At 42.9% G+C, this 14876-nt stretch overlaps 1 protein-coding gene across 2 annotated transcripts in view; it reads right to left on the bottom strand.

Annotated features, from left to right (window-relative positions):
* FIG4 (FIG4 phosphoinositide 5-phosphatase) overlaps positions 1-14876 on the bottom strand; it is a 41783-nt gene that overhangs the window by 11830 nt on the left and 15077 nt on the right. For both annotated transcript variants that reach the window (XM_068160520.1, XM_068160519.1), the window contains exons 7-18: positions 14266-14394; positions 13147-13247; positions 12419-12581; positions 11680-11777; positions 9616-9749; positions 7457-7573; positions 5425-5470; positions 4889-5037; positions 3382-3548; positions 1268-1406; positions 1129-1187; positions 94-241 (exon numbers count right to left, since the gene is read on the bottom strand). In XM_068160520.1, the coding sequence (XP_068016621.1) occupies positions 94-241; positions 1129-1187; positions 1268-1406; positions 3382-3548; positions 4889-5037; positions 5425-5470; positions 7457-7573; positions 9616-9749; positions 11680-11777; positions 12419-12581; positions 13147-13247; positions 14266-14394 (1450 nt within the window). The remainder of the gene's footprint in view (positions 1-93; positions 242-1128; positions 1188-1267; positions 1407-3381; positions 3549-4888; positions 5038-5424; positions 5471-7456; positions 7574-9615; positions 9750-11679; positions 11778-12418; positions 12582-13146; positions 13248-14265; positions 14395-14876) is intronic.

Raw genomic sequence — 14876 nt, 5'->3', positions numbered from 1 at the left:
CCCCCTGGTCATTTAACCAAATAAATCAAAGGTACATATAGTTTACACCACTTCAGGGTTTTGAATGACAACCCCCCCACACACACACCATACCTGGTGGAATTGGTCATTGCCAAGCAGAAGGTCTCATCAAAGCTGCTCAGCTCATGTGGCCGAAAAAACTCATTGTGGATATCAATCTCCTCCTCGTACTTGTGGAACTTCTTCACCGTCAGCTTGCGTCGGTTCTCAGCACAGATCACTGAGCAGGGGGGAAAAGAAAGATCATCTTTTTACTAACAATTACTGCCTCTGTCAAAGTCTAAACTAACAGCAGCCTGCCCACCTAGCCACCCTCATGTTTCTACAGTCACATCCCCTGCTAAGCCAAGAAAATACGGCACGAAGAAGATGCACAGCACATGTTTCATAAAGATGCACCATCAACCAGCATCAGCAGACCTTACTGTGGCCTCCCAGTATCTGAGGGGGGCTACAAGAAAGCTAGGGAGGGACTTTTTAGGGTGTCAAGTAGTGAAAGGACTGGGGGGAATGGAGCAAAACTGGAAGTGGGTAGATTCAGACTGGATGTTAGGAAGAAGTTCTTCACCGTGAGGGTGGTGAGAGACTGGAACAGGTTGCCCAGGGAGGTGGTGGAAGCCTCATCCCTGGAGGCTTTTAAGTGGCTGGATGTGGCACTGAGCAACCTGATCTAGTGTGACATGGCAGGGGCTGGAACTAGATGATCCTTGAGGTCCCTTCCAACCCTGACAGTTGTTTGATTCTTTGATTACCCCTCATGAGGATGATTCCTAACCAAACATGCTCCACAGTAGCATGTTTGAGAGATGAGACACTCTAGCTATGTGCTGTCATCTCTAAAAGCAATGTAACCACCAGCATGTCAATAGGCAAAGGGCAAATCAAAAAGGAAAAAGCAGGAGTACCCTGGCACAGGCACATGGAGGTCAAGCTTCAGCCAATTAGCTGAATTAGCCAATTCAGGTATCACTTCACTCTGCAGCTGAAAATTCATAGGGATTAAAGAGTATATATTCAGCAATAATCTGTGGTGCTTTTTTCCTCAGATTTGGGATCTAAAGCACTTTGTGACTAAAACTTCTGTAAAGGAGCAAACATAGTTCCTACCTTCATCAAAAGGAAGAGGTAAATGCTTCAGCACACCTGTGGTCCACCAGTAAGTATAGCTGCACAGAACAAACAGACACACAATTGATACAGGAGATTCAATCTTGCATCACCAGGAAGAAACAGAACAGCCAAATACCTTCTCCTGCTCTGGGACAGACTGAGGGTGTTCTTGTGATGCAAATAAAAATCAGTGGGTAGTTCCCAGAGATGAGGTTTTCCTTCTGTAGGCTTGAATACTCCCAGGAAGAGATTGATAGACTCTTGCCTGTCCGCATCTGTGAGACAAGAGGTAGACTTAAACGCCAGGAACGCTGCAGGGCTCAAGTCCATTCACACATTTGCTTGTCTGTGGTTTGCTCCTCACTGAGTGTGCATGCCCTGTGACTTCCACAGGGACCTCTGGGCTTCAACCACCATAATGAAACTTAATTAGACCTGACCTTCTGCCACGGTGCAGTGCACATGTGGCAGGCACCAGCACTGCCTATTTCCATGGCTTCTCTCACAGGAGCTGAGGCAGAAGGTCTGCTTAGGAAGGAGAGAAACTGCACTGATTTTTCAAGAGATACTGCAAAGCCTGTGTATATCAGCACAGTTTTAAGACCATCTGGAAAAAAAGCACCAACCCAGGAACTGAAGGGGCCATTTAATTGAATTAGGCTAAAATAATCTGCTGCTCTCAAGCTGAGTTTGCAGTGCACTACATGACAAATTACCAAATCATGAGAGATTTAGTAAGAGCTAAACAATCCCATTTAGCAGCAGACAACAATCCCATGACTAAAGGGTTGTAATAATTGAGTTTCAGACAACACTACAAAGCAGTTTACTATGTCCAGTCCTGTTTGTGGACAAATACATCCAGAAGCTTGTTATGGGTGTTGAAACTCTAGCACTGAAGCCTGCAAAGTCACACTGCTTTCTAACAGGCATAACACTTGGAATACTTGGAATACTGTTTCCTAATTTCTCTATCAATCACAAATGAAAGAAAAAATGTCAGAATTCAACCAAGCAGAGTGTCTGCCAGAGAGGCTGTTGCAGGAACAGCTAATTCTTAGCTGGGTGATGTTCTTCTGGCACAGCGCATTTGCTCCGAAGCTAAGTACTTGGAACAGTTGGCTTCACAAAGCTAAGTACTTGGAACAGTTGGCTTCCCAAACTACACTGCACCCTCTAATGCTTTTAAGGCTAGGCTTAAAAACATGTTTGCCCAAACCTGTAAGAATTTCTCAAGTCATTACAAAATTAATTGTCCCACAGTTTTAAGAGGAAACCTTGGTTTCAATCACAAACTTCACCCTGAGAACAAGTTTTTTTCATGCTTCACTCTTCTGTTACACAGGCAACAATTTATAGATCCAGAAGGTCTAGAGAAAAGCTAAGCCACTCATCATGAGCTAGGGTCAAAAGGCATTCAGAGTTATCTTCCTTACAAGCCCAATTCTTACCACAGTATCACCAAGGTTGGAAGAGACCTCAAAGATCATCGAGTCCAACCTGTCATTAGCATCTCCACTTGAGCCACTTAATTGATACAGGTCTTTCTTTTTCTCAGCTGTAACATTTAATTAGCAGTGATTATCTTAAGGGCCTTGAGATCAACATTTGTCTTAAAAGTGAGAGTTATTTTTAGAACCTGTTTTTGTTATTTATGATAACCAAACAGAACAAGTGGGGCTAAGTGGTTTATTTAGGAGGCACTGTTAGCAGGCTGCTTGTAACCTTGTCCTGAATCTGACAGACACCATGACTTCAAAAGTAAGTCACTAACTGACATCTTCTCAGATGAAAACACAAAGAAATGCTGTCTCAGGAACTGGCTAACCCTCCCATTTTGATTTGATATCTGATGGATAGTGACAGTAGAGGGAACAGGAGGAAGCTCTTCACAATGAGAGTGGTAAAATACTCAAACAGTGATGTGGATGAGGCCCTACCCCTGGAGACGTTCAAGATCAGATTTGCTATGGCCCTGCATAGGCTGATCTAGTTGGAAGTGTTCCTGCTCACTGCAGGAGGGTTGGAAAAGATGACCTTTGAGGGTGCCTTCCAACTTGATGCAGTCTGTGATTCTATGAATAAGTGCAGCAGAGCAAATCAGAATCCTGTTCTAAAAATGCTCACTTTATCTCTGCTTTCTGAAAGCACTGAAAGAACAAAATTCTCTCTCCATGTACCACAATGATTGAAACATCCCAAGTAAGATGCTTCTAAAACAACAGCTTAAAAGCAAGCACTTAAATTCACCTGAGAAAGCATTACTGTAGTATCTTGAGAGTGTCTGCATAATATCTTTGGAATGCTGAGTCCATGGAGCTATCTTTCGATAGGTTTTCACTCTGTGGACAAGCTGAGAACCTCCATATTGCAGGGAAAGGGTGTCCCCATGATCTTCATACAGCTCTTCAAACAATCTGAGGGAAAAGAAGAACCTGTCATCTATCCAGCTGCTGGGAAGAGCTTTTCAAGAGACCAAATAATGAAGTATTGCAGCAATAAAGTCTTGCTGTTTAACAAACAACACATTCTTTTCTCCTAAGTACTTCTGCCACTTCACAAAACTGTGCTTAATGAAACATTTGTTTCATTAAAACATGCTATGAACCTCCTAACATTGAAACTTCAAGCCAGGCCTCCACTCTTTCTACAGATAAATACAGGGGAATGTTATTCAGATACAAGAATTGCCAAGACAGTTTAGACTGTAGGGTTTCCACTTATTTATAATGCAGATCATGTGCTTCTGTAGAGCCATGGAGATGAAGAGGATATGTTCATCTGTGGGGGCCACCCTCACCAACTAAGGTATTTTGAACACACTACACAGGACAGAACACATCAGTATCTCAAGGCTGTGTTTTCTGTCAAGTCCATTGGGAATGAAGTTAGCATAATGTTGCAAAAACTCCCCAGCTACAATACTGATGGTCCAATAAAACATAGCTTGGAAGAAACACAAATGGCAGTCAGATACTGCTTGTGGGAGCTGGGAAAACATGCAAGAAGATGGTGGAAACAGTTGGCTGCTGAGAGGATCAGGGAGAGCTGTCTAAAAGCAAGGCAGTCCTCTAGCATCAAGAAGCTGACAGTAGGTTCCAAACTGAGAGCAAAACCTACCAAGCAGCTCCCTGTCATTGACAAGAACAAGGCATTAGTCAGTGCTTCTCTGAAACAGGAGCTACATCTCCATGCTCCCAAACTATCAAACCACTGGGCAAAACCAGCAACCAGGCCACAAGTTTCACAGTCATGACGTCAGCTTTAAAGAATAAAACCACATCACCTCAAGAACTCTTACATTAATCTCTGCAGCAAGTTAAGCAGCAGAGTTCCCCATGACCCCTAAAACATCTCAGTTTAAATGCTGGGGTTGCTTAAATGGTTTGAGGTTGTTTAAATAGCATTGACACTTGATCTGAAAAAAAAAACCCCACAACTTTGCTGAAAACCTTTGTTCAACAAATCAATTAGCACGCTTGTTTTTCCTCCCCCAAAGTAGGAGAGAACTAAGATGTACATCTATAAAATGTCAGCCTGACATTCTCCATAAAAGCATGTACCTATTTCAGTTTTCTTTTTGACTCAAGCAAGTAAAGTTAAGTATAGAAGACCAGGATCTTCTATTTGTTTACATTTATTCTGAAGGAAAACTCTTAGCTTGAAGTTTAGGCATCGAAAGAGAACGAAGTCAAGCAGTTATCCTGTAAGAGAATGTACAAATAAAACCTGGAGACATTTTATTACTGTATCTTACCTAACAGCATCTGTATCAAACTGTAAATTGGGTTTATCAATCAGTCCCAGTGAATAGAGCTGGTATGCCAGAGCACACTTTCCCACCATAAACTGGGCTGTGTTGGTGCGGTCTAAGCAGTCCACACAATTGGTTCGCAGCACTCCGGTCTGATGAAAGGCAACCCAAACAAGAGATTTTTCCTCATTAACAGATGACTACACTCATGATCATTACATTTTTCCTACTAGCCAAGACTTGACAAATTCCAAATGATGTCACTTCACCAAAGCCATCTCTAAGAGATGTTCCAGAGCAATTCATCTCTAGCAGCCTACATCAGGTTGCTGTACTGCCTACACGCCAAATATTCTCGCTTCCACCGTGACACAAACTGCATCTCTCCTTCAACTCATAAATGCTGTTTACTATAAATATTCATTTAAGAGCACACTGTGAATAACCAATCAGATATTTAAGTGAAATTGTTCCCTGGTACCTTGGGACTGCTGATCTACATCACTGTAGCTGGGAATTAATAAAGTGTATTTTAGTACCTGCAAGCGACCCGTGGGAACAACACAACCTCCCAGCTCATTCCACCTGAAACAAAGCAGAAGGGCTTACAAACCACTGAAGAAAATAACAGAACATGCCATGCATTGATCTGTTCAGTGGAAAGAGGTGACAACCAAAACCCTGCCAGCAAGAAAACCTGATGTCCCTGAATAGCAGAAAGCAGTGAGAGCGCTATGCAGCAGTAAGATGCATTGAAGCTACACTGCAGAAAAAGAAGTAATTAAAACAAGTTAGTCTTAAAGTAGAAATATTCCTCAGCTACACAAAATATTTCCTTTGCTCCCCATAATGAGCAACACAAATGCTGCCAGACTGGGTCCTGAGTGCACAAAAAATGAAGTAGGTACAAGGGCAATGCCTGGAAGGTGGAGGCACGACCTACACTGTAGCACAAGCTGCTTGAGTCACGTCTGCCCCTCTCCCTGGTTGTAGGCAGAGGTGCTGCAGACAAACACATGTACAGATTGTCCAGCTCTGGCAATACTGTCTAGATCTTAACTCTACCCTAGTGCCAGAGAGCATCAATCAAAAAGTAATGACATTCTGAGGCTGAGGAGCAGTTATGCTCAGTGTAAGACAGCCCTGAGCTACTGAGAATTTTCAGCTTAGCATGATCAGAGCACTGGTGCACTAAGGCTATGCACTATCTTACAGACTCACCAGACTTATCTCTATAGAATGTAACATTAAATGGATGTATCCATCTTGTTCCTGCTAGTCTACAGTTACCATGTTTGTTGCACTGCACGGAAGAGAAAAGCTGCAAGACAGCCTATCACAGCTTTAGCTCAGACTGTAAATGAAGACAGCTTAAAACAAGGCAAGGATGTCTATGCAGGTGGTGATGATTTAGATCACCAACATGAAAACTTGACTCAAAAATGTATTGCCCTTCTAATATGGAGGTTAATTTACTTCTGGATTTCCAGGGACTTGGGAGAATCCAGCTTATTAAGCCCCTGTACTTCCGCAGCAGACTAAGCTTCCTAGTTTGGAAAAAGTTTTAATTTCTGTGTGTGTGAATACCATAAAATCCACTGGAAAACACTGGACTCAGTAACATTCAGATAGCAGTTACCTCAGGAGCATGCATCAAAAGAATAGGATAGGATAGGGATAGGAAAGTAATGGAATAGGATAGGAATGGAATAGGAATGGAATGGAATAGGATAGGAATAGGAATGGAATAGGAATGGAACGGGAATGGAACGGAACGGAATAGGAATGGAATGGAATGGAATAGGATAGGACAGGAAGGCTGGGGAAGGACTTCTCAGGATATCAGGTAGTGATAGGACTAGGGGGGATGGAATGAAGCTGGAGGTGGGGAGATTCAGGCTGGAGGTGAGAAGGAAGTTCTTCACCATGAGAGAGGTGAAGCACTGGAGTGGGTTGTCCAGGCAGGTGGTTGGGGCCCTGTCCCTGGAAGTGTTTAAGACCTGGCTGGATGAGGCTCTGGCCAGGCTGATCTAGTGTGGGGTGTCCCTGCCCATGGCAGGGGGGTTGGAACTAGATGATCCTTGTGGTCCCTTCCAACCCTGACTGATACTAGGATAGGCTAGGCTAGGCTAGGCTAGGCTAGGCTAGGATAGGATAAACCAGGTTGGAAGAGACCTTCAAGAAGCCACTTATTAAATTCCAAATGTTGTTTGCTTTGTTAAATTTACCCCCAAATTTAGGATTCCTAAAGGAGGAAAAAAAACCCCAAACAAACCCAGACCAAACCTTAACATAAATACACATGGCACAGATCACAAGTTACAAACAAGGCTTTGAAGTGAGAACTGATTTTCAGTGGAATAGCTGCAGCGGAATTGTGCCCTTGCAGTGTATTACTATTTCTTTGCCTGTGCCTCTGACTCCAATCCTTTCAGCTGTAATATAAACTACATTTTTTGGTAGCAATTTAGATTTTGAAATAAGAAATCATGCAAGAGAGAGGGGAATTCCAGACAGCTTTGCAAGGAGCTGATGCTATTGATTATTACACATCAATTAAACTCTAGGTACTTTTCATCTGGCCGCAAGATACTGCAGTAGGAGTCAGGTCGGTTCACAAAGAATCCTGTCTTCTTTACCACACTTTCTGCAATCACATTTAGTCTGTCAAGGACATTGCAAAGTTTGCTGAGGAGAGAGGAAAAACAAACAAACAAACAAACATCACAATCAAGATTCATTAATACTGAAAAAAACCAGTCATAAATTTGATTTACACTGCTTGGCAAGTCTTGAAGTAGCAAAAATGACTGAAAGGAAGGGTCATGCAACTGTGATGCTCTCCACAGCTTTCTCAGGTTTTTCAGACACACTTAACTGTATCTGAGCAACTGTAGATTTAAAATCATGGAATCACAGAATCATGAAGGTTGGAAAAGACCTCTAAGATCATTGAGTCCAACCATAACCCAACCACCATGGCCACTAAACTACATCCCGGAGTGCCACATCAACACACATAGAATAGAACAGAACAGAACAGAACAGAACAGACCAGGTTGGAAGAGACCTTCAAGATCATTGAGTCCAACCCATCAACCAATCCAACACCACCTAATCAACTAACCCATGGCACCAAGCACCCCATCATGTCTCCTCCTGAACACCTCCAGTGATGGTGACTCCACCACCTCCCCAGGCAGCCCATTCCAATGGGCAATCACTCTCTCTGTATAGAACTTCTTCCTAACATCCAGCCTAAACCTCCCCTGGTGCAGCCTGAGACTGTGTCTTCTTGTTCTGGTACTGGCTGGCTGGGAGAAGAGACCAATCCCCACCTGTCTACAACCTCTCTTCAGGTAGTTGTAGAGAGTAATAAGGTCACCCCTGAGTCTCCTCTTCTCCAGGCTAAAACTTCTGGAACACCTTCATGGATGGTGACTGCCACCACCTCCCTGGGCAGCCTGTTCCAATCCCTGACCACTCTATCAGTAAAGAAATGTTTGCTAATATCCAGCCTGAACCTGCCCTGGCACAACCTAAGCCCATTTATTTGTGCCTTGTAAATATTTCTGCCTTTAGGAAGGCATTCATCTTTTCCACATGATCCCAGTACTTTATTCTATTGTCCAAAGTGACAGAACAAAAAGTTGGAGACCATATTGGCCTTTCTAAGATACATGCTTCTAATAAACTAAATATTTACATTAATTCCTCCTTTCCCACTTGGAACAGGAATTGAAAAAGACTGATTGGTATGAAGCCCTTTGCTTAGCTAAAACACTCTACCTCAAAAAATGCAGTAACAAGATGCAGTGTTTTGACCAACTCAAACTACAAAGCAAGTATTGAGACCTTTTGTGTGGCTTTTCTCTAAAATTTTCCTTTGCAGACAGTAAGTTTTCCAAGCCTTGCTCTGTTTTGGTAAGAAACCACAGACAACATCCTTCAAAAAGGTGAGGTTTTATTCTGGCCATGCAGAGAGGGACCTGGGGGTACTGGTTGACAGTACGATGAACATGAGCCAGCAGTGTGCCCAGGTGGCCGATGGCATCCTGGCCTGCATCAGGAACAGTGTGGCCAGCAGGAGCAGGAAGGTCATTCTGCTGCTGTACTCAGCACTGGTTAGGCCACACCTTGAGTCCTGTGTCCAGGTCTGGGTCCCTCAGTTTAGGAAAGATGTTGAGTTGCTGGAATGTGTCCAAGAAGGGCAACAAAGCTGGGGAGGGGTCACAGCCCTGTGAGAAGCTGGGGCTGCTTAGCCTGGAGAAGAGAAGGCTCACAGGAGACCTTATTGCTGTCTACAACTACCTGAAGGGAGGTTGTAACCAGGTGGGGACTGGTCTCTTCTCCCAGGCAACCAGCACCAGAACAAGAGGACACAGTCTCAAGCTGCACCAGGGGAGATTTAGGCTGGATGTTAGGAAGAAGTTCTTCACAGAAAGAGAGATTTGCCATTGGAATGGGTTGCCCAGGGAGGTAGTGGAGTCATCATCCCTGGAGGTGTTTAGGAAGAGGCTGGATGAGGCCCTTGGTGCCATGGTTTAGTAGATTAGATGACAGGTTGGACTTGATGACCTCGAAGGCCTGTTCCAACCTGGTTAATTTTATTCTACTCCATTACTTATATTTTGCCATCAGTTCTAAGCCACACAGAACTGAAAAGCAACCCAGTAGCCCCTTGTACTATGGCTAAGAGCAGTAGCACAAAGAAGGATGGTTTTGTCTACCTTTTGGTGTATTTGGCCATATCCCAGGGTATATATATAATTGCATGCTCTGGGGGTAAGAACTGGTTGAGGTATGTCACAGCAGCAACAAGTTCTTCACTGAGAATCCTTTCATGTTTTCTTTTTTCACGTTCCTTTAGCAAAAAGCAAGAGAAGCTAATGTTACCATTCTCATTACAAATGCATATAACCACACATCAAATGTCTACATCGGGAATTAAACACCAGCGGGCACTTCTGCACACCTAGTACAATTAAATTAAGGACAGAAGAGGCAGAAAAATGCCAACATTCTGCATTTTTAACAACCTGTACTGGCAGCAAAAGCCACCTGTGTCAACTGTACTCAGTCACTGGCTGAAAAATGGAACCCTGTAAGAGGAATGAAGGGCACAAGGACACAAAAGTGGCAATGCAGAGGAAATGGATGGACATCAAACTGTTGGAGAGGGTTCACAAAGTCATCTGATCAAAGGGCTGGAGCACCTTCCCTATGGGGACAGGCTGAGAGAGTTGGGGTTGATCAGCCTGGAGATGATACTGATCATACTCTGTGTGATACTGTGTGGAAAGAAGGCCCTGGGGAGACATTATAGTGACCTTCCACTATCTGAAGGGGGCTGCAAGAATGCTGAGAAGGGACTTTTTACAAGGGCTTTTAGCGATAGGATGAGAGGGAATGGGTTGAAGCTTGAGGAGGGCAGATTGAGAGTAGAGATTAGGGAGAAATTCTTGACAGTGAGGGTGGTGAGACACTGGAACAGGTTGCCCAGGAAGGTTGTGGATGCCCTCTCCCTGGAGCTGCTCAAGGCCAGGTTGGATGAGACCTTGAGCAGCCTGGGCTAGTGGAGATAGAAGTGCTTAGCATTGGTGTAAGAAGCGACAGCAACACCTAAAAAGCAGTTCAGCTTGGGGAGTCTCCCTCCCCCAACTCCCCTCTTGCTTTTGGTTGGGTTGTTTTGGTTATTTGAAGCTGTATATAGAGGAGAAAAGGAAAATTAATTTTAGCATCTTAATATTGAGCATGCACAGAGAGGGAAAGAAAGAGTTGCATTATCAACCACTGTATCAACAGCCCTGTGAACAAAAGCATGCAATTATTCACGTGTCGAGGTCACATGAGCCTGGGCTCACACTGCAACAATGGCTTTTGAAAGCTATGGCTGCAAAGAGATAAAAATCATGTTCTTGTCCATAAATGCTACCCAAAGCTGATTCCACAGACTTGGACAGTCTTAAAAGAACTCCTACACAGGAAAGCTTCCAGAAATAGCAAACAATTCATCTAGTTCCCATTTATTACAACCCTGAGTTTCTGAAATGCTTCCCTTTGTATTCTCACCATTTTTCAATGTTAGGAATGGGTCCTACATGGACACAGAGGATCCTTTTTTCAACTGAATAAAGTTCTACATGATAAATTCAGTATTTTTTTTTTTGAAGACTAGATATAAATATATTATGATTCACAGGAAACAAACCAACACATCAAACTTGGATGTGGAAGCAGAAAATAGCTGGATCAGAACAGAAAAAAACCCCAACAAATCAAGCACAAACAAAACAACAACAAACCCCAATCAATCAACAAAATACTCAAATCAACAAAAGAAGCCCCAAGACAACACAAGATTTAATAACCCAAATCTGAGTGCCCCCCAGAACCCAGGCTTTGCACCACAGCCTCTCACCCATCAGTGAATTCAATGACTGCAACAATGACAAAGCTTCCCCCCTCCCCTTAGTGCAGCTCTGCTGCTAATGGCACTGCCCATTTGGTCTCCCACTCATACTTCCATGGCTCTATCAGGCAGAGTGAAAAACCAGAGGGTAAGTCTTTATCACAGTAATTTATCTGGACTTTTTCACCACAAAAACAACAGTGGAACAGGGCAGCTGTGGAAGCAATTAGAGACTTCACTTATACCATGTAGGATGAGATTTATGAAGAAAAGCTTCCATTTATAAGCTAATATTCATTTAGAACACAAGCCAAACTAAACAAGGAAATAATCATGATCTTAAAGATGAGAAATGAGACAGAACATATCCCAAATACTGTACCTTCACAAGGTTCAAAATAATAATGGGAGAGCCAAATCTCTGAAGCATTTGGTCAAAGTGAAGAGCAGCCACATGTGCATAAGGATCTGCTTGGTCCACTGCAACAAATATATATTCAGGGTGATATGAAACAAGCTGTAGGGTCACTTAAAGATTATTTCCCTCTTCACAGCACACATACTAATTCTGACAGTAATGATACAACTCCACACCTTCCCCTGGGTTCATGCAAAAGGTCTTAACACAAAAATCTTCCCTTTTCCAAAGTGAATTATTAACCAAGACCTCTGATAAGATGCCCACACAGAGCAATCATTCTGGCCCCATTAAAATTAGCCATCAGACATTTCCCACTACTTTCAAAAGGTCTGAAATGTTAGCTACAATACTGACAAATGGAGCTAACTCTGTGTACAGAATCAGCTGAAGGCAAGCTGGTGACTTCACACAGAAGTCTATTTTGTGTTCCATTTCTCAAGGTGGAATCTCAAATGGAGATTTATTTTTTTCCCTAATCAGTTTCATCCAATGCAGCTTTTTGATATGGCTGAATGTTTGCATGCTATGATCTGCAACAAAGAGCACTGATTTACCTTAAATTATGTCTTCCCAAAGACCAAAGGCAGAGATAATTTGTTCCTTTTTCTTTTGGCAGGTTTACTTTTCACTTACTCTTTCAGGTGTTCTTTTAGGACACAGTGCTAAACATAATCTCTCACAAAGACTCATTTGTACATACATGTTATAGGTGGCTTAGGCATCATAGTTGAAATATCTTGAGACCAGTACAGAGGAACAGATCCTCGAACCTGAACATAGGAAGAATAACTCCCTGCAGAAAATGACATAACTGAAGCATCATAAAGGATTTGTTCAGTTTCCACCTCATTGGCAACATCTCCCTAAGACAAACAGAAAGGCACACATGATGTGGAGATGGCACTTCAGAGCTGCATGTATTACAGAGAACTGATCAGAGTACAATTAAACTGTGCAACACCAAATCACAGCAGTGAGAACACCCCTGGTTAAATCCCCATTTGAGCCTAAATGTGTAATACCAGATTTAGGACTTTTCCCTCCTATGTGGGAAACAACATCATCTTTAAGTGGGGAAAAAAAAACCCCAAACAAACAAAACAAAACACCCAATAAATGCTGGTGAAGACTTATTAAGAACAGCTTCATTATCCCAATGAAAAATGCAGTGACAGCTGTAATAACAGGTTGGATGAGGCCTTGAGTGACCTGGTCTAGTGGAAGGTGTCCTTGCCCATAGCAGGGAGGTTGGAACTAGATGATCTTTAAGATCTCTTCCAACCTAAACCACTCTATGACTCTAACAGCATGATTTACAGTCAAACTATTAACCACCCTCTAAAGCATTTCAGTTCTCCAGTGAGTCAGGCTCAGGCTTTCACACTGATGGGGGGCTGGAGAGAATCCCTCAAATCAGTTTTCATTTACCTCACAGTTTGATCCTCGTTTCAGAAAACGTGTCCCAGCAAACTTGCTTGACCTTCTGGCTATCAGAGTGACATATATAGGGCGACCATATATTGACAGCTCTTAAGAGAGAAGTCAAGGTTTACATCTCACATGCATTTTTTTTTTGTTCACTACTTCACACATGCAAAAAAGCCCCAAAACATCTGAAAGCTCTTTAACAGCTGAAAGACACCACTGCCCTTTTTGAACAATCATTTTCAAGAACTCTGAGAAGGGAATCTACATGACAATGAAGCAACCACTTCTCACACCCTACAGAAGTGTTTCTGCTTTATGAAGTGACAATGGAGGCAAAAGAGTGTCCTGGTTTGAGCTAGAACATAACTAATGCTGTTCAGTGACTTTAGTTTCAGTTAAGTCTCTTCCAAGTAACTGCACTCCCTGAGGTTAACAGCATACTCTTGCAGACAGTGTCTGCTTCTGGCAGTGAAGATGCTCCATGTTTGCAGTTACTACCAGGATTTAGCAGTGACCTTGCTCCACAGGAGCAAGTATAAGCTGGAGCCTTTTTGCATACTAAATCCTGTGTGCCATGGGGTGCAGAACATAAAAGGCCACACCTACAAGTTTTGGGTCAGCCAGGACTGCTGACCTGAGCTGGCTCACAGGTGTATCCCAGACCATAAACATCATGCTCGGCCTGAAGTGAGAAGTTTGCTGAGGACTGGGGGCCTTCTGCTTCTCCTTTTCCTTATCCCTGGAGGAGGCTTGCTTACCATCCCACCCCCAGAAACTGCCTTCCCATTGATTGTGACTGCTGTACATTCACTGGGCTGAGAATACCTTCACATACTTTGATATTAGTTTGGCTGTTTCACTACTCTGTTTTCATTTAAATCCATGACTCTGCTCTCCTTTTCCTGCTCCCTCTTCTCTGCTGGGGAAGGGTCATCAGGTGATGGAGTTACTACTATGGTGGGCTAAATGTAGACACCCACCAATAACTCTAAAATGGAAAAGTATTTACATAACAAAGTAATAATTCAATGCATTTCATAGGTTCACTTAAAAAAAGCAATTAGAAGCAGCTTTTAAAACCTCTGTAAGCCAACATTTATTACACCTGCAAAAGGATACTGGACTGCCCACAGAACCCATGGATAATATACAGCAGCCAGTCACGATGTACAGTATTTTTCACTGCCTCCAGGAGCTTGCCATTCCACACATACTTTTCATAAGGCTTGCTGCAAATCCCAAAAACACCTAGGAAGTTGTTAAAATAAAAATGCATTAGCAATTAAGAATGGCAGTGATTTCAACTCCAGGTCCTTGGACCTTTATTTTGATCATCCCTTGACTGCAGCTCAGCATACAACTTACTCACATCCCTGGAGTTTGCCAGACACAGATACATTCAGGCACATGCTGAAGGGCAGCATTTTGGAGGATTTATAAGTTTTCTATGGTTGCCAGTCACTGCAGTATTTGATTTTCTTCTGATACTTCCAGTACTGAAAAGAGATCTCTGTATGGTGGCAGGAGAGGACTTGGTAATGAGGAAAATGAATGAAGCTGTGAATTGCAGTTACAGCACAAATACCCTCATAGGAGGAGTTTTCCAGCTCTGGAGTTACCTGTTAGGCTGTGGAAAATCATGCATAGCCATGGCTCCCATTACAAAAAGCATGTCAATCCCCTTCTCACATACTTGAGGGTAGCTTTCTTAATTTGCACTGCCACCACAG

Source organism: Melanerpes formicivorus, unplaced genomic scaffold (assembly GCF_026170545.1).
Source record: "Melanerpes formicivorus ecotype bairdi unplaced genomic scaffold, bMelFor1.0.p_v2 SCAF_50, whole genome shotgun sequence".
Taxonomy (NCBI): domain Eukaryota; kingdom Metazoa; phylum Chordata; class Aves; order Piciformes; family Picidae; genus Melanerpes; species Melanerpes formicivorus.
Note: the sequence above shows the minus strand (reverse complement) of the source record. Positions and strands in the feature narration are given on the sequence as shown.